The sequence below is a fragment of the Gossypium raimondii genome, chromosome 11 (assembly GCF_025698545.1).
Source record: "Gossypium raimondii isolate GPD5lz chromosome 11, ASM2569854v1, whole genome shotgun sequence".
NCBI lineage: Eukaryota > Viridiplantae > Streptophyta > Magnoliopsida > Malvales > Malvaceae > Gossypium > Gossypium raimondii.
In genome coordinates this window covers 62,657,378-62,676,547 of record NC_068575.1, presented here as the reverse complement: position 1 = coordinate 62,676,547, position 19,170 = coordinate 62,657,378, and the positions used below count along the sequence as shown (strand labels likewise).

General features: G+C 32.0%; 3 protein-coding genes and 1 non-coding gene across 4 annotated transcripts; all 4 read right to left on the bottom strand.

Moving 5' to 3' along the window:
• Positions 1-913: 913 nt before the first annotated feature.
• LOC105801738 (probable protein phosphatase 2C 8) lies at positions 914-6,009 on the bottom strand. The gene is made up of 10 exons (XM_012632996.2): positions 5,658-6,009; positions 5,404-5,512; positions 4,597-4,633; positions 4,430-4,474; positions 3,683-3,735; positions 2,914-3,057; positions 2,405-2,488; positions 1,811-1,900; positions 1,655-1,702; positions 914-1,257 (listed from the first exon to the last, which is right to left on the bottom strand). Exons 1-10 carry the CDS (start codon positions 5,921-5,923, stop codon positions 1,147-1,149), a joined length of 987 nt encoding a protein of 328 aa, XP_012488450.1. The 5' UTR covers positions 5,924-6,009; the 3' UTR covers positions 914-1,146.
• A 3,462-nt stretch (positions 6,010-9,471) lies between these two features.
• On the bottom strand, positions 9,472-13,229 carry LOC105801739 (probable lipid phosphate phosphatase 4). The gene is made up of 6 exons (XM_012632999.2): positions 13,014-13,229; positions 12,436-12,523; positions 12,146-12,349; positions 11,863-12,051; positions 11,679-11,738; positions 9,472-9,979 (listed from the first exon to the last, which is right to left on the bottom strand). The coding sequence occupies exons 1-6, from the start codon at positions 13,227-13,229 to the stop codon at positions 9,858-9,860; spliced, it is 879 nt and encodes a 292-aa protein (XP_012488453.1). The 3' UTR covers positions 9,472-9,857.
• Positions 13,230-14,472: 1,243 nt separating this feature from the next.
• Positions 14,473-16,757, bottom strand: LOC105801737 (protein PLANT CADMIUM RESISTANCE 6). Its single transcript, XM_012632995.2, has 4 exons — positions 16,003-16,757; positions 15,767-15,838; positions 14,923-15,135; positions 14,473-14,816 (listed from the first exon to the last, which is right to left on the bottom strand). The coding sequence occupies exons 1-4, from the start codon at positions 16,661-16,663 to the stop codon at positions 14,737-14,739; spliced, it is 1,026 nt and encodes a 341-aa protein (XP_012488449.1). The 5' UTR covers positions 16,664-16,757; the 3' UTR covers positions 14,473-14,736.
• A 2,011-nt stretch (positions 16,758-18,768) lies between these two features.
• Positions 18,769-18,840, bottom strand: TRNAD-GUC (transfer RNA aspartic acid (anticodon GUC)). Its single transcript has one exon. It is a non-coding gene; the product is annotated as a tRNA-Asp (tRNA).
• Between the last annotated feature and the right edge of the window lie 330 nt (positions 18,841-19,170).

Sequence of the window (19,170 nt, the reverse complement as noted above, 5' to 3'; positions counted from 1 at the left end):
TATTTTTTTAAAAATTCATTTTAATACTTAAATTATTATTTGTTACATGATTTAACTCACCGTTTTAAAAAATAAAATAAAATGAACTCGAATTATTATTATTTTTAAATGAATATTTAATTAATAAATTACAACTGAATAATATGAGTGCTATTAAAACACATCACATCACTCATTTAAAAAAATGCATTATATATTATTTTAATTAAAATATATTATATAACATATAAATATTTCTAAAATGTAAAAATAAAATTTTAAAATATATAAATACAAATTTTAAAATGTCAAAATAATATGTATATTCTAAAAACACGTGACAACTGATGGTCCATGAACAAGGAGTAATGGCTACTGTCAAATTTTGTGCTCCAGAATTTTGACAAAGAAGATAAAAAGAAAAGGAGAAGAAAAATAAATAAATTTTAAAAAATTAAAATTTTAAGTTTTGAAATTCTTAGAATTAAATTTATTTTTAAAAAATTTAAAATTAAATCAAATTACGTCATTTATAAGCATTTAAAATTATTATTTTAGAATAAAAGATCAAATGGACTCAAATTTGTAAAACCTTAAAACTAAATTTGTCATAGAAAAGAATACAAGTTTGACCTATCCTTCTCCTCTGTATAGCAATCCTTAAAATTAAAAGGAATTCATTTAAAATTTTTATAATTTATAAAATTTTAAATTAGTAATAATAAAATTATACTTTTAATCTAAAAATTAATAAAATTATAAAAATATTTAATGGTGAAATTGTAATTTTATTATCATAAAATATACAATTTAATTTCAGCCCTCCAAAAAATTTTCTAGCTCCGCCACTACGGTATAGTATATAAGTATGTATCTAACACAGTCTGTTCAAGTTTTTCAAGAAAATAAGAGTTTCATACATTTGAAGGTCATATCTGTATAACCATGTCTAGATGTGCATCGAATCTTAGACATAAGTAATAATAATAGTCAAAGTAACATATTTGATACAATTCGAATAGAGAAAAAGTCTATTTCAACTAACATGAAAAAGCAAAACTGAGTGGATTGGGCATAGTATCTGCTAATGAACACTCTTTGCAGTTTGTGCAATCAAAAAAGAAATAACAAAGCATGCCTGAAACTACAATTGTTGAAATGCCAGAATTACTTGCGCCTAAAGACAATAACAATCGCGGTGCAGTTATCTTTACACCGCCTCTCACGAACAGCTTCCCTTACGAGACGGCGACTGACGGCTGTAACAGGTAAACCCTCCTGCGTAACATGTTTCAGAAAGCATTAGATATAAACAACCAGACATCATAATGAGGCACTTCACATAACCATTAATAGAAAATAGCTAACTCAATCAAGTTCCTCATGACAATCCCATTTCGTCTGAAGCCGACAGACCCCTTAATGGGTCAGTATTGTGGTTGAGCCAGGGTCCATCCATACACATGCCAAGGCCCAAGGCTAGGAGACGATCACCCTCACCTATAAAAACTTGCCCTTAGCCTTGGGAAGACTTTATGTTCCTATTGGACCCCTTTTACACTATAAAAACAGAGCTCCTCCACCTATGGCTCTCCGGACGTCTTCCATTGTGTGAATGTCTCTTATTTGTCATCAACACCTAGTTATAGAGGAAAGAAGATAAACCATTCCGTACCTTCAGTAACTTGTGAACAAATTCAACAGCATCACTTGGTCCGAATACCTAGAACATTTTTATTGAAAAAAAAATTAAAACATTGATTTAAGACTTAAAATATAAATGACCATGATATTATATGATTTGAGATGTTGAAACTAAAAGAAGACATACCCCCCAGAGGCCATCACAACCAAGAATAATGAAGTGTTCTCTATCTGTGATGTCAAAAGAATGAATATCTGGAGTAGCAACAACACCAACCTGCAATTTGCTTACTTCTTTAAGATACCAAGTTTTCATATATTTAAAAGGAAATAAAAACGATCAAAATAAGGTAAAAGTATCATGGAGACCCTTGTACTAGGAGTCGGATTGCATTTTATCCCTTCCACTTAAAAAATAGACAAATTAGTCCCTATACATTGGATCAAAGAGCAAATTGATCCTTCTGTTAAAAATTCCATCTATTTCTACCGTTAAAAATTGATCCCTATGTGTCAGAATGAGGTACACATGGCATGCCACATGTAATTGTCTGATTATTTTGGCAGCAACGTCAGTTTTTAACAGTAGAAATTGATGAAGTTTTTACTAGAAAGGACCAATTTGCTCTTTAATCTAACATACAGAGACTAAATTGCCCATTTTTTTAGCAAAAAGGGACAAAATATAATCTGACTCTTAGTAAAGGGCCTCCATAGTACTTTTACCTCAAAATAAAGCTATGTGAATCATGGTGTAAACTATCACTAAATCAGAATGGACCTTTTTGAATTGGCGATCTCCAAATGCCCTAGACACTTCAAGACGCCCCTGTAATCGTCCGTTTGAGCCCACAGTACCACCAGCCTGGAAAACAATACAGAACACTTGTAAGGTGTACAGAATACATAGATCGAAACAATACTACCCAGCGTTTGACATTATGTTGTAATTTCATGCAGTTCAAAAGATGACATTCCAAGACTTCATAAAAGATCAACATCTGTACTTAATGCAAGGGAAAAGAAAGAATCACTCCTAGAACCGATATCAAATTATGATTCGGCCCATAAAACCAGTCAACTTACTGACTTGGCTGTTCCACTTTTGCATCCATTTTCATGCAAGAGTACCTTTCATTGTTTAACACTAGTCCATTCAATAATTAAAGGTCAAAATTTAAGCTCATTTCTAGATCATGACTACAATTATTCTAATATTGTTTGTCCACCAAGTAATCTTCTAATGATCAAGATAGTGTACCATGCTCTGTCCCTCCATGTAATCTTTACCTTCTGAATGCGAGCACGTTCTTGTGGATATATGGCTTTATGCTCCCTGGTCAAAACAATGGCCTTCAATGCACTTCCTTTATCTGACCCGTCAATGGATCTTGCTACTACTGCTTTTGCATCCCCAATATTTGCAATGAAAACCTTTGAATTACATGCAAAGGAAAAATTAATCAAAAACACATCTCAAAGGCAATAATATTTGACAGAATACAATTGTTCGAGAGCATAAGGAAAAGTAATAAAGTAAAATTTCCTTCCCAAGGTTAATTAAAACTTTTCCAATTAAGTGATGAAAAGCATGCATCTCAGAAGGTAAAAGTACTATTGAGCCCCCTGTACTAGGAGTTTGATTGTATTTTGCTCTCTTTACTCAAAAAATAGACAAATTAGTCTCTGTATGTTAGATCAAAGAGCAAACTAGTGCTCTTGTTAAAAATTTCATCCATTTTTAATGTGAAAAACTAGCGTGGCTGATGGAATAACCAGAGAGTTACACATATGTGTACCTCATTTTGACATACAACGGCCAATTTTCAATAGAAGAAATTGATGAAATTTTTAACAGAAAGACCAGTTTACTCTTTGGTCTAACATATCGGGATTAATTTGCCCATTTTCTGAGTAAAGGAGGCAAAATGCAATCCGACTCCTAATACAAGAGCCTCCGTGATACTTTCACCCATCTCCCAATTGTATTCTAACCAAATTACTCCAGTTAAATAATAGAATTATTGAAATAATTGTAGTCACAATTGACAACTATTACCATTTTTTCAATCACCCACACACAAACAGCTGTAGCACCATCTTGCCATCCCCCTGATAAGATTGAAAGAAACTTTCACGTAAATATAAATTTTGTAACAAAGTAGATCAAGTTGTTGGCTTTTCAATTTTCACCTGCTTACAAGAATTAGAATGGCTAATTTATAAAAACGAAACAACAAAATAAATCAGAAATTTTCCTGGCAGTATATAGGGTCATTAGTTTTTAAACCACAATATATATTCTTTTCCCCCTCACAATTGGGAGTAATACAACCACAGATCATCTTGCTCAGTTAACAATGCAATCTTGAAGGAAAAACTTTAGGAGTTTTTCATATGCTTTTTTGACCGTTTTAGAGGATGAAAACCAGAAGAAATTCCACATGAAGAACAATACCATAAGGGGTTCTGATGTTCATTTACCTCACCACAATAAACAGGAGATTCCACATTCGTGCTATGAACATTTATTTTAGGACAGTCGCACAAATGATTTTTTGTAAAACAAGAAAATGAGAAAGGGGAGGGGTTTGAAGAGTTTTGCACTTCATAACTGTAAGCATTTTTTGTCTTTTTGCACCACCTTTCCCTTCTTTTAAGCTTGATGCAACGTGAAACACACAAAACAAAACAAAATGGTAATTTATGATTCATCTCTGCTCCCCCACCCTCAAAGCAATTTTCCGGCTTTGCCCCTGGAAACCATAAAGATAGCAAATACTGCACAAATAGCTAACGTAGGTACCTGAAGAACTTTCTTTAAGTAGATCCTCATCAGTTTTCCGGAAACCTAGATTAGCAAAGAGAAAACAAATAAAAATCTTAAATGAAGAACAAGAAGGAAAAAGCTGGGAAAGAAAAAAAGAAGCAAAAATCAAATACTATAAATGATACATGTAAAATGTAACATACCATCAAGAATAGCTCTTTTGGCAGCCTTCACGTCTAACTGTAATATCATTGAGCACAATGAAATGTAAATTATTTACAACACAATACAAACAATTCAAACATAAAAAATAAACAGTTGGCTGCAAGTAGTATCAAGCTGTAACACCTGATGGAATTTATAAGAAATCACATAATAAAATATAAGAATAAAATGGTAAGATAGCCATAAGATTTAACAAGTCATCAAAAATAATTGTCAAAAGTGTTGTGATTTGCTTTACAATGGCAGATAACAGCCTTGATTTTGAGAAAAGATAAATAGTAAGCGAGAGAACTAAAGGCGAATTCATTCTTTCATCTATCCATGAAGAAAATAAATGGTAACTTAGTAGCTACAAGATTTCTAATATATCAAAGTGGTTAGAACTAGAGATTCCAACTAGGAGGTCTCAACTCTCAAGTTAAAATATGAGGATGCCAGAGGCTGTGCCTCCCTTTGTGTAGCCTAAGACACACACACACATTCTTACGTACATACATACATACTTGTACACATTCTTACCTATCATGCAGAGATATATGTATGTACGTAGGTAGGTATATATGTCTATCATCTCTTAATCCAAATTTAAAGAAATGCATCAGAAAATCAAACATGTTTAAAATTAGACCACACAAAGACACACATTCTTACATACATACGTACTTATACACATTCTTACCTACATACAAACATATATGTATATGTTTATATCATCTATTAATCCGAATTTAAACAAACGCATCAAAAAATCAAACATGTTTAAAATTAGACCAAGCAAAACACACCAACTCACGTGGTAAGCCAGCAGAAACAACATTAGCGTGCAAATGCCTCTGAGCATACTCCGCCGCTAACCGCCCTCCATGCCCATCGTATATTGCAAAGTGCCCACATCTAGGAATCCACCAAAACAATTTTTTTTTCTTTAGACAAAAGCATAAAAGACTATTGCTCTTTCACAATATCCACAACCGATTATAGCTTTTAAAAAACAGCTAAAAACTTTAAATTTGAGGCACATTGAGATAAAATTTAAAACCTTAATTTTCCAGGAGAATCTAGGGTAGCATCGAGCATGATAACCCAAGCATCTTCCATGGTGTGCCTCGACCCTTTATCCTCTGCCACGTCAGCTTCTATATCCAAAGACTTTTCTCCCTTTTCTGATTCTTCTTGAACTGGAGTTTGGGTTTTGGGTTTCTTTGCCGCCGAATCGGAGCTGTCATCGTCAACTTCAGGTTGGCGCTTGAGATTGGATTCCGAATTTGAGCCCTCCGCTTGGGTATTTGAGCTAGTGGTTCTCATTGTGGTTTAGATACGGCCAAATATGGCTTTTTTCGGGTGGAACTGCAACTCGTTTTGCTAGACGTCGAATGAAGAGCGAGAGGAGCCTAGTATTTGTTGGTACAGCTTTTCTGAAGGGGTTAATATACTATGCGGTACCTGAGTTTGATTTTAATATTCAATTTGGTACTTGAATTTTTTACTTTAGTTAACTACACCCAAGGTCACTAAACTATTATTATATTTACATTTTGGTTACTCAACTTTAAAAAGTTACAAAATAGTCATAGAACTATTTGAAAGTTTTCATTTAAGATATTGGATTGTTAAAATAATTATTGTATGGCCTTTTATATTCACATCGTCTGCACCAATGAAAAACTCTTTTTGTCCTTCTCTTCTACAATTCTATTTTTCCCATGAAATAACTTTCAACATCACAAATTTGCGAGTCAAAATCTAAATAACATTCTTCTTCAATCTTCGACACTGACCGTTAAATTGAATTAGATCTAAGATATGTTCTTTTACTCATTAATAGTTATTGATCCACCGTAACTATCGTTAAATTGTCTCTTGAAGTTCACTGGCCAGACTTTTAAAAAATAATAATAATAAAGTCTTCAATAATTTTTTTTGAATAGCTCAATGACCATTTCGTAACTTTTTTAAGTTGAGTGACCAAAACATAAACTTACCAATAGCTTAGTGACATTGGTTGTAGTTTACCCTTTATTTTAATTTGGTACTTGTGTTTTGTTTTGATATTCAATTTGGTACATGAGTGTTTTTTTTTTCAATTAAGTGTTTCAACTAGAGCATAGTATCAAATATTTATTAGGTCACATAATAATGTTTGGTCTAAGGATCAAATTTGAACATTGAAGACAAATCCAGTGTCAAATTGAGACAAAATTTTAAGTACTAAATTGAATATTGAAATCAAACTCAAGCACTAAATGATATATTGATTCTTTTAGTAAAAATACCGAAGAAAATAGAGTTTTTGCCATTTGAGGATGATATTTTCTTAATAATATAATTTTATTATTTTCAATTTTATTTTTCTAAACAACAATTAACAAACATTTAAGCTTGTTACATTTTTAACCCATTGTTTCAATCACAAAACTAGCAATCAAAATTATTTTCTTTGAAAGATTATTATTTTCTATATGGGCACTTTTTAATTTTTAAAAATTAATTTTTATTTTTTTCGCTACCTAAAACATTAAATTATTAATAAGTTTACATTTTAATTTTTAAAAAATAACTTCATTAAATTATTTTATTTTCGAAAAGATGAAATTTATCATTGATTGAAAATGATGATAAAACAAGTATAAAAAAATTCAAATTGAAGTGAAACAACTCAAAGAAACTTACTGTGGGTAAAATTCATAAAAGTATTTAGCAAGCTCTCTATTATACAATAGGATTGAATTAGCTTTTTATCGATTAATAAATTAATTTAATCAATATATTATTAAAAATAATTAAGTAAGACTAAAATATTTATTATTAAAAGATATATTTTTTAATTTACCGGCTAAAAATAAGGAAAAAATATTACAGAAGAAAAGATACTACTAAATGATTAACAAAGAACGTTAATCAACATTACATGGATTCGAATTAAGTGTTGAATATAAGTGAAATATAGAAAGAAAAAAAACCCTAAAAACCCACTCTCCCTTATAAGTAGACCTTACTAATTATCAACTAAACATTGGGACTTAGGCTTTGGAAATCTCTTAAACAAATAAACATTACCATTATTATTAAGCTGCTTAACATGTGCAGCAAAACATAGCATCATTTCCACGTATGCATCTCTCCACTTCCTCAGTGATTCAACAGGCAAACTCGGAACCTTCCGAACCATCGCTTCGCCTGTCCCCCGCCGACACGACTCTTCCAACGTCGACACCGTTTCCTTGTCTTCATCTTCGTGCTTGAGTATAGTATGTTTCAGCCTTTGGTATTTTTTCCTCCTCTTGTACCTCTTCATGTTCAGACACATTGGGACTTTGCTAGTTTCCATGTTTTGTAATAGAGAGATTAAGGTGGACAATGGCATTTTGAGCTAAAACAAAGTATAAGCAAAATATAAACTATTTTTCGTGAACAAAAAGAAAATGGGTATCAAGATCAGTGATTTAATTGAATGATAAAAAAAATGATAGGTGTAAAGGTGAAGTTAAAAAGGGGAAATTGGGTGATGGAGAAATTAATGTGGCCAACTGTTTATATAAATGAAGTTGATTGTTTTAGGTTGTGAATGGCATAATTGAGTAGAGCTGCCTATGCCTTTAGATAGGCAGATCTTTCAAGCGATCTTCTTTGAAGGTGGTACTCTTAAAATTTTTAATTATAATTTTTAATGCAATTATTTATGAAATAATATATTTAGTGGTCTCAATTTATTATAAAAATACAGTATTTTTAAAAAATAGGGTGCTTTATTTAGAAAAATATGGTAGATTTTCTCTTTAAAGAGTAATCATGTTATGTCAAATGACGAGTTTATTATGTATTTGAGACATGTCATATTTTATAATTTAAAAAAAATAGATTAGATTGTCACGTGCCATCCCTTTCTAAAACCACCAAACTAGGCGGTGGTTTCATGGGGAGTTAACACATGGCAATCGGGTATAATATTATTATTTTTTAAACTTAATGTGTGATACATGTCATATGCAAAGTGAAATCACTATTTGATATGATAGGATCACTTTTTACAGAGAAAAATTACCATATTTTTTTCTAAATAATTTTTAAAAATACATTACTTTTATAAAGTACTCATGGACTTAAGAATGGTAAAACTCAAATTGTTCTATGATTTTGAATTGATTCACTTTGAATGGAGCGAATTCTCTTTGAAAAACCGATGTGGGGTGGGACAAGACGAGGTGAATTGTTATTTTCTTTTACTGTGGGTATGATGTGATTATAAAAATTGCTTCCCCACCATGCGTCGCTTCTCTATATGAAATTATTATTTTACCATTGTATATGTAACTATTAGAAGAGTAAAATGTGTGTAATAAAAAAAGATAATATAATTTATTTTTAAATATTTTTGTTTGAAGAATTTTGTTTAAATGTTTGCTTATCTTTCGAAAAGATTACACATTTATAAAGATGTTGGGGTGGGTGGTGGAGCAAAATGTGTCAACTCTAGAGCGACAATAAATTTAGCAACATTCGTCCCCATCATATTTTAGGTCTAAAAAATTAATAATTTAATCTAAGATATTCTAAAATAAAATTTTTAATTAAACCTATTCAAAAAATTAAAATTTTATTATTATTATTAAAAATTAATTCTTTAAATGATCATGATTATCTCTTCCAATAATATCATATCTTAATTTTGTCCCGCCTAATCATAAAAAGGAAGGTACAAAAAGCTCGATGAAGGAGGCATTAGCTATAAAGCAAACTAAGAACATAGATTGCTTTTAGCAGGACATTAGCCCAACAGTTCGACTCTTTGCATCCCTACACAATCTTAATAATATAACGATGAATAGATTTCAAAACTTTTGCATATTCCCATTGTCAATAGTAACATACAGAGGAAGCACTACGAGATAGCCATCATCTCATCTACCCATGCATCGGTGAAATTGGAGTCAAACATTCCCCAAAGGTTCGGGGAATAAAAAAAGTAACTTACATTCCTCATCTATAAAAACGCCACCGCACACGTCCCAAATTTCCTCGTCTACATTAAATTTAAGACAACCCGCAACAGGCGGAAACCGTCTCCTTTGTTTCGAGACATGACGAATAATATAGTGCATAGGAGATGAGACGTACACATATATTATTAGTACAATTGTTTGCATTTATTTGGTGAACTCTATATGTTACGTGTACATTCACATATACAAACATTCACTTAATAATATGTTAATATGGTTCTGGACTTTGATTCTACTTATCACATAGGTTGTGTTTCAATATCATTAGATTCATTCTTGCTTGGAGATCTGACTGTGCTTTCTGGACTTTCATCACTTTGTCTTTCCGCAATCATCTTAAAGTATGCATGAGGTGCCCAACCTGATTATTCAGACAATTAATGAATACGATACAAGAAAAAAGAACTAAAACGTGATATTATACAATGAGAAGTGAAAATAACATGCAACATATGAAAAAATCATGTGACTATAGTATCTATAAACTTCAAAGCAGAAAATCTTATGAAAATAAAGGGTCAATTTTTGTTAGTACCTATACCATACATAAGTTGTAAATTTAGTCTCAATGCTCTAATTTGTTCAATTTTAATCTTTGTACTTTTTAACCTTGGGAATTCCAATCCAGAACCAAATGGTAGCACTTAAATCTGTTTAGATCAAATTTTGTTATTGGTCCTATAAGTTTAGATTTAGTCATTGTTCTATAATTTGATCAATTTTAGTTCCAATACTTTTTAAATTTTGAAAATTTAATCTTAACTCAAGTAATAGTCGTTAAATCCATTAGCTAAAATAACGTGAAAATAACAATTACATAACAAACTAATATTTTATTACACATGTGATAATATGTTTCTTGTATAAGATTTTAAAATGATAAAATTTAACGACCACCATTTGGTCAAATTAAAAATTTAAAACTACATAAACTGAAAATATCAAATTATAAAGGTTAAATATGCAAATTATGCATATCAAAATAGAGTGATCGAAGTTTGTAAGCGGAAACAGAATACTTGAACCCAACTTCATTTATAAAACTAGTCCTTCCAATATGCATGTTCAACTCCATCTTAAAATGCTACTATTTCACGGTTCATCTATTTTACTCAATCTTAGAGTAGTGTTGAGGGATTTCTATTTCTTTTAGAAGAAGTTATCGAAGTGTCGTTTGTTTAGAGTCAATGGATACTTCAACACATTCGGTATTATCTCCAATTAAAGCCTTATCTCTTAATTTTGACGAGAGCTCGAGTGTCAAATGTTGACTAAAAAGGTAGTGCATGGATTCAACAGGGTGGGAATGCCTTGTCAGGTTAGACCATGCATGGTGCATGGTCACCTACCAAGAAAATGCAAGCATTTGTGCTTGATAAAGTTTGAATTCGTACCTCACAACATATAACACACTTGTGGGCAAGATCATGTGTGGCTCACGACCACCTACTAAGAAAATGTGATCATTTGCACTTGATAATATTTGAGCCTGTGCCATAAAACACATAGAACACTAGAGTGCTTAGTGGTGTAGTTGTCAACAAGTTCCCTATATGTTGTAAGCCATGAACTCAAACCCAACCAAGCACAAATATTCATATTTCCTTGGTAGGTTATTGTGCGCCATGCACAGTCTAACCCAACAAAGCACTCCTACTATGTTAAATCCATAATTGTTTTAGGTAGCTTCAGTCATTTGGCTCTCATTAGAGTCAAAAGTTAAAACCTCGACTACATATAATATTAGACATGTTGAATGATTCATCAGCTCCAAACGAAAAATATTTTAAAGACTTCTCTCAAATGAGTTAAAGATCCCTCAATAAGTGGGCATCAAATATTGGTATGCAACCAACACAAATATACTTATTTTAAAGTTATGAATGTGAAGGATCATAATTTCATATCCGTATCTGTATGTATCAAGTACAAATCCGTGTAAGGAAAATGTTTATATATCGCAGTGCTGCAAATACCTTGAATGCCAGATACACATTCCTAATTTGCATATAATATTTATAGCAACATCTCTAGGATAAAATTTCTGTGTAGAGACATACCATCTTCATAATGAGGACAGGGAAAGAATTGCAGGTAACAAAATGCTGCCATGGACGTTCCTGCATCAATCAAAAAAAAAAAAAAAGGAACATTTTTTTCATTATTTCAATGCTAATTAGCGTCAATTAATCAATGGGAAATCAATTAAGTCCAAGTTTACTGAAAAATGGGAGAGAGAGACACCTATAAGAGCTCCGGCAAAAACATCCGTCCAATGATGCCAGTAATCGTCCACTCGAGAAATACCCACGAGAACAGCGGCAAGTACCGGGAAAATCACGATACAAAGTTTCGAGACATTGCCTCCGCGATTGAATGCTCTTAGCTTTCCCGACAAGTACAACGAAAGGAAACAAAGACCTGCAAAGGACCCTGCATATGATCGGAAAACCAAAACTGTTATATGTTTCCTCGAAGCATGATCGAAACTCAGCCGGAAATCTACAAAATACACGCAGATCGTTACATGAAGTATGACCACTAGGGAAACTTTTGTATCCTTCCTTTACAATCTTTGCATCCCCATGGCAGATAACATCCCCTGTAACTTGGTCAAACACCGCCTTCCCATCGGGGAAACATCGAAAAAAGAAATTCGGTCTCGGCCTACCGACGGCATCTTTGATCGAATCCGTAATAACTCCGGACAAAAGAACGGAATATAGAATACCTAAGTTGCATGTTTAAAAGCGTTTCAATGAGTAAAGACAATGACCATATTGTGTTAACACAACTTAAATTGAAACAAAAGTATACCTAGTATAGCATGGTGAAAATCATAAATGTCCTTTCTCAAATAGTAGTATACACCAAAAATAATGAAAGGCACCAATACTGCAATAACCTGTAAAAATGTGTTACTAGATTTTTTTTTTGGCATATCGGTAAATTTAGCCTTTAATATTTATATATTTTAATAATTTAATCCTTATTTATTTTAGTTAAATTTAACCCACAACTTTTAAAATACCAAATTTGACCATCAACCTTTAAAATTAAATGTTAAATTTTAAACATGAAAACTCGCATGATAATCCACGTGTACTTTATGCAATTTTTGAATTTTTATGAACGATATGTATACATGTTTTGAATTTTTATAATTTTATAATTTTAAATTATTTGTTGATGTGACATATAAGGTAATAGTGTCATGCCAATATTTTAGAAAAAGAAATATTTTAGTTAACATTTCCTTTAAATAAACTCTTTTTAAAATGTTAATAGTGAAATTTAATTAAAAAAATCGTAAACAACAATAACTAAATTTATTATAGTGTCTATTTTTTCTAATTATTTTAGGGAAATCTTGAAGTTGCAATACACATGCATACCGGTACGACCAACACCGGAACGGTATTTTCATGGAAAGGGAATTTTAAATCTGTCATCATTTCTTGTCCGACGAAGCGGTGAAAGGGCTCGACGTAATTCAACAAACCGTCGATGACGACAAGAATTACGAGGATTAGCCAGTTATGTATATGTGCTTTGACCACCTTGACTCCATGAGATTTTATCGTATGAGTTCCCAACAATATGTCTGTCATCTTTCCAACTGGAAACAATGATCAAAATCAAATCATTCGAAACATTTAGAATTCAAATCTCGGTATCTTCGATACACCCTATATTGATGATTAGAACACATAAAAATAAAATACCTTAAGAGGATGATAACTGTGGAATGTTGAAAATGGAGTCAAAGGGCAAAGAGAGGAAGCAAGGTTTTTTTTTTTTTTTTCTTTCTTTCTTTCTTCCTTTTTCCTATTTCTTTTGTTCCAGGGAAGAATTTAATTTATTTTTCAACTCCATAAACAAAAAATAGTAATAAATTTTGGGTTGGAGATGAAAGGAAATAACCCAGATTCTTGGTATGATTAGCATTTAGCACCATTCATTATTTTTCATTGAAGAAAATAAATTTATTAATTTTCTCTTCTTCTTTTTTAAAAATATTTAACCGCAAGGATATGACATTTCGGACATTTAGTAACTAATATTAAAATTTGCTAATTATATCATCGATTAATATGTTGCTATTATTAGCTTTGTTCAAATTTATTTACATCAATTTTATTTTTTCAAGGTTACAATTAAAATATAAATATAAATACATGTTTGAGTAATTACAAGTATTAAATTGTTATTAAAGCGGCAATAGAAGAATCCGTGAAAGATTCAAGCAAAGTTTGGTTGATGGGTTTCGATATGGTAACAGAGGTGTCTAATGTTTTCCAAGTTAAGGCACAAATAGTTGTTGAAGGCTTGAAGTTGGTTTGGCCAAAGGACTTCACTCAAGTAGAGATTGATTGTGATAATGCAATGTTAAATGATACTATTCGAAATGAATTCGCATCAATTAGTTATAATATTACAGAAGTCTGATTAATACATGAATGGTACACTAAGGATTGGAAAGTGAAGTTTAGACATGTATTGGTGGTTGATGTAGTAGGGAAACTAAATCAATTAATTATTCTCACAAATCCATCACGGTATGTTAGAAGACTATTAGAGGAAGATGTTCATAGCTCGCTGCATGAGGATGCCTTTATCCGTATACATTCCAGTTTTTAGGCATGTATTTTCATTTTCTATCAAAAAAATATATATTACAAATGAATTGTGCAAGAAATCATAAGGTAAAATCAAACCATTACAACACAAATAAATTAAAAATTACAATTCAAATTAAAACTGCTAAACTAGATTAAAACTCACACATGAAACTATGGGATTCAAAGATTTACATATATAATATTGCACATAGTAAAACTGAAACCTGAATACTTAAAATCCAATATCTCAGTTTTGAATTAAAATTTTATTAATTATATTTTATCATGTTAAAGCCGAAATTTACCCATTATCGAGGCCAAAAAGGCATTTATGTTTTACAACCAAATCATGCTTTTGTTGAGATAATTTATTTTATCGACGGAAATTAAATTGAAACAGCATTTGACATATAATTAAACCAATCCAAACATAAAATAATTACCAAAAACAAAAAAAAAAACAAAACATTCGTAAAATGGCAGTTTCCTCATCATCTCAAGCTATCATTCTTTGGTTCATCGGTGCCATCATCACTGGCTGTTGCACCTGCTTCTTTGCCAAGTTTCCTTGCCACCCTAAAATATATATATAATTTAAATTACGAATATAATAAATGTTATTATAATTCATTAATTACAATAATTACAAAAAAGAAGACATGATGTAATTATTGATTATTACCAATAGAAGGATCCCAGCCCCTAAGCTGAAGCTCCCTGTATTCTTGACAAAGAGCACACCACTCGCAAAGGAAGTGAGTGACCCAATCGGGTGCCGGAGCTTCCGGCAAACCGAATTTGTTTCTTAGTTTGGTTCTGTAAGTGCACGACATTAGGCACGGCAATCCAATTAAGAACGCGATTGCACCGTAAAGCAGTCCACTGGTTCCACAAGCTGTTGAGTCCATTAATATAGACATGATCAAAAAACATGTTGTCTTTCTTCTTTTTTGATAAAAAAATATTTTCAACGCCTCTCAATATTAAGTAAGTTGGTCTATCTAAAAAAAATCGAATTAATTCAGTCTCTGTCAATTCCTAAAGTGAGCAATTGAAGATAATTGATTATGACGTTAATATTTTCTATCAATTTTATAAAATTTTAATTGGTATAATGATAAATTTATCCCTCAAAGTTTACACATAATTTCAATTTAATTTTGATTTAACAAATTTAGCTCGCAATATTTGTGTACGGGCTAAATTTGTTAAATTTTAGAATCAAAATAAATTTGTTATTATACTAATCAAAATTAGGCACAATTGACGAAAGACATTAGCATCGTGATTAATTGTATTTAGTTGTTCACTTTTAAAATTAACAGATGTTAAATTGCTCTAATTTTTCTAGATGAAAGGAATCGAGAGGTAATTTATCCTTTTTTTTAAATCATATCAAATTTTTCATTAATATATATTAAAACCATTGAACAATGATGTTAAATACACATTTTTTTTTCTTCCAAAATCCGTTATAAAATGTATTTAAAAAATGAGAATATTTTCAAATGTCTCTCTATGCTTACTTGTGTGGCCGTCATCCACGATTTCGGCGATCTGGCCGAATGTCAAACATGGGAAGAAGGCTGTCACTAGAGCTGAAATTTAAAAATAAAATCGAAATTAATCATTATAAGTTATGTGATGATAAATGAATAAAAAAATATTAACCCATGATAATAACATAAATTGCATGGAAAATGAAGCGAGAACGTGTGTGCATGAACCCGCAGTGATATTGAAAACTTTAAAGAAGATTTACCGTTCATCGGATCATCCATGAAATCAAAAAGGCCAGTCCGCCAACCGTCAACACCACCATTCACCACCGGGATCCCTGCCACATGTTTATGCGGTGAAACAGGCGGCATGCCCTGTCCTTGATCAGGAGGCAAGAATGCCGGTTGAGGAAACACTTGTGGCGCTACGTTAGGGGCGTAAACGGTCTGAGGCTGCGTCGCTTGTGGTCCTACATTTGCGTACATCTGATTTGCCGCTGGACTTTTCGGCGGATACTGTACTGGCTGTGGCGGATACGCCGCCGCCGCTGGCTGCTGGTTCGTCCCGTTAGGGTACGCTGGATTGTATTGCATGTTTTGTTGCGGTGGGTACGGCGCGGGCCACTGCGGTGGAGGATAGGCTTGGTTAGGTTGTTCTGATGGTGGTGGGTACTGCGGAGGCTGCTGTTGAGCAGGTAGTGGGTATTGCGGTGGCTGTTGCTGAGCAGGTGGTGGGTATTGCGGTGGTTGTTGCGGCGGGAATTGAGGTTGTTGTTGGCCTTGTTGATTGCTGTTTTCATAAGGTGGTGGCGGTGGATATTCATCGGCCACATTCGGAGTTGGTTCATGGGTCGGGTCGTATTCTTGAGGGTGAAGTTCGTATTCGGCTTGTATTTGTTCAGGGTCTGTATCAGGGCGTCCCATTGTCTTCTTCTGCTCTCACTGTTCTTTTTGTGCTCTCTTGTGAGATAGAAGATGATAGCTAAAACAAGGTTCTATGGTTACTTATAATTAGTCTAAGATTCTATAAGGCGGAAAAAAGGTAAGTGAGGAAGCAGCAAAATTTGAAAATAAAATATGAACGAAGTTGCCTACGAAAATGATGGGAATTATTGGCTTAATTAGAACATTTTTAAATGAATTTACATTTAGTACCGTGAGTTTAGTTTTTGTGCGTGTGTGTTTTATAGTTACAATATTTAATTTTATTATCATCGTTATTTTTGTATTAATTATAGATAAACACTATTTTTCAAGGAGGCTTTAATCCGTAGAATTTGGACATAAATGTAAGCTAAGAAAAGATTAAAACAATGATGTTTATCAAAATATGGGTAAGAAAAAAAGTCAAAATGTAAATATATAATAAATTCGGAACATAAAGATTAAACTGTCATAGTTTATTAAAAAAATTAAAAATTATATTAAAATCAATTCCAAATTTAATTTTAGAACAAATCCTATCTCGACACTCTTATTAAAAAAAAGTTATGGGCTAATTGGCAAGTTGCATGTAGACAGTGGGTGGTAAACAAATAGAATTGACCTGGGAGAGAGTTGACTTTTGTGGTTCTAAAACATTAAAAGTCTACGGCGACGTGACAGTGACACATGGGTTAAAATGGTTGGCGGGGTTTACTTTGACTATAGTTCTGTGTCCGAAGGCGTAGACTTTCAACCTCCTCTGATTCTTGGCAAAAACGCTGGCAACGAGACCCCACTGGAAAGCCATGTGCCACTGTCGACATTAACACGTAAACTCTAGTTGAATTTCACTGTCTGATCACCCTAGGTACAAAGATTCTTTGATTAGTCAAATCCCGATTCATTTTCTCATTATTCTCAAATGATGTTATAAGAAATAATCAAACGGAACTCTTTCTAATCGTTTTCAATTTTCATTTACAAATATTTTAAGAAAACGAAAAAGAGGACTAAATTGTTATTTAAAAAAAAAAAATAAAGTCATTATAACTGATATCATTGATAAATATGTTCTCTCACTTTAGCAATGCAATTGTGAATATTTTTGTTACATTTATCTTCTTGATTATATATGTTGCAAATTTAAGTTTTGTCGTTTGATCATGCTTTTCATAAACAATAATTTTGTTTAATATGTAATTATACATTTTCTACTGAAACTTGTAATTTTTCTGCTGATGTTAATGGTTGATATAATTGTAAATTATAATTTTAAAAATTGGTATAATGAAAAGTTTAACCTTTGTTATTTACATCTTTTGTTAATTTGGTCTAACTTTTTGAAAACAGTTGAATTGTTATTTTTTAACAAAATACTAATTAAAATGTTAAATTTTTAAACATGACAAATCACATAGGAGTCTATACATACTTTATACTTTTTCTTATTTCTTTAATACCCTTATAGTTTTTAAAATTATTTCTTGATGTTGCATAGCATTTCATAATTTGTTATATAATTTTTATGTCAACATTGTTAAAAAATAAGTTAATATTTTATTTATATACTAATTATTTAGTCTTATCTCTCATTTATATTACATTCAAATAAACTGTTTATAAATATTTAATTTAGTCCGTAAGAGTTTTGATTTTAATGTAATGTGGGGTTGATAAATAATTAAAAAAACAAAGACAGTTATTAAGTCAGCATGGTGTAACGACACAGAAGACATGGTGATTCTCTTTCAGTCATCAATGGATGAAGTTGCCATGAAACAAATGCGCGCACGGTATGCGCATAGCTAAATTCTTCTTCATAATCGTTTCTCTTTTTTTCTTTCAAGACAAGTTATACATTCATCTATAGATAAATAGAAATGAGAAATCGATAAATAAAGTACGGTACTACTCCAAAATCGAAAGTCAAGGATCTTTATCATGGCCGATGGTATGGTAATGCCGTCAAAAACTAAGAAATTTATTGAATCAACGAACGTACGGCTTCAGAGGTGGAGGCTGCGGCTGCGCCACCCGTAAAGGTTTAAGGAAGGGGAGTTCAATTAAGGAAGCGAATGGTGGATTGGCTAGAAAAAACAATAAATCGCCGTTGCCGGGGATCGAACCCGGGTCACCCGCGTGACAGGCGGGAATACTTACCACTATACTACAACGACCTGTTGATGGGAAGTGTCAAATATGCCACCCAAGTAAAGATAATTACTGTAATTCTAGTCCTATCTTATATAATATATAGGTAAACTACATCCGTGGTCAATAAATTATTACTAAATTTACGTTTTGGTCAATAAACTTTAAAATGTTACAAAATGAACACTAAATTGTTCAAAAGTTTAGTTTTTATTTAAGTTACTGAACTATTTCAAAGTTTTTTATTCAAGTCACTAGGTTGTTAGATTTTTTTTAAAGTTTGGCTAGCGAGCTCTAAGCGATGATTCAATAAACGATGCGGTGGATTAGTACCTATTGACAAGTAAAAGAACATA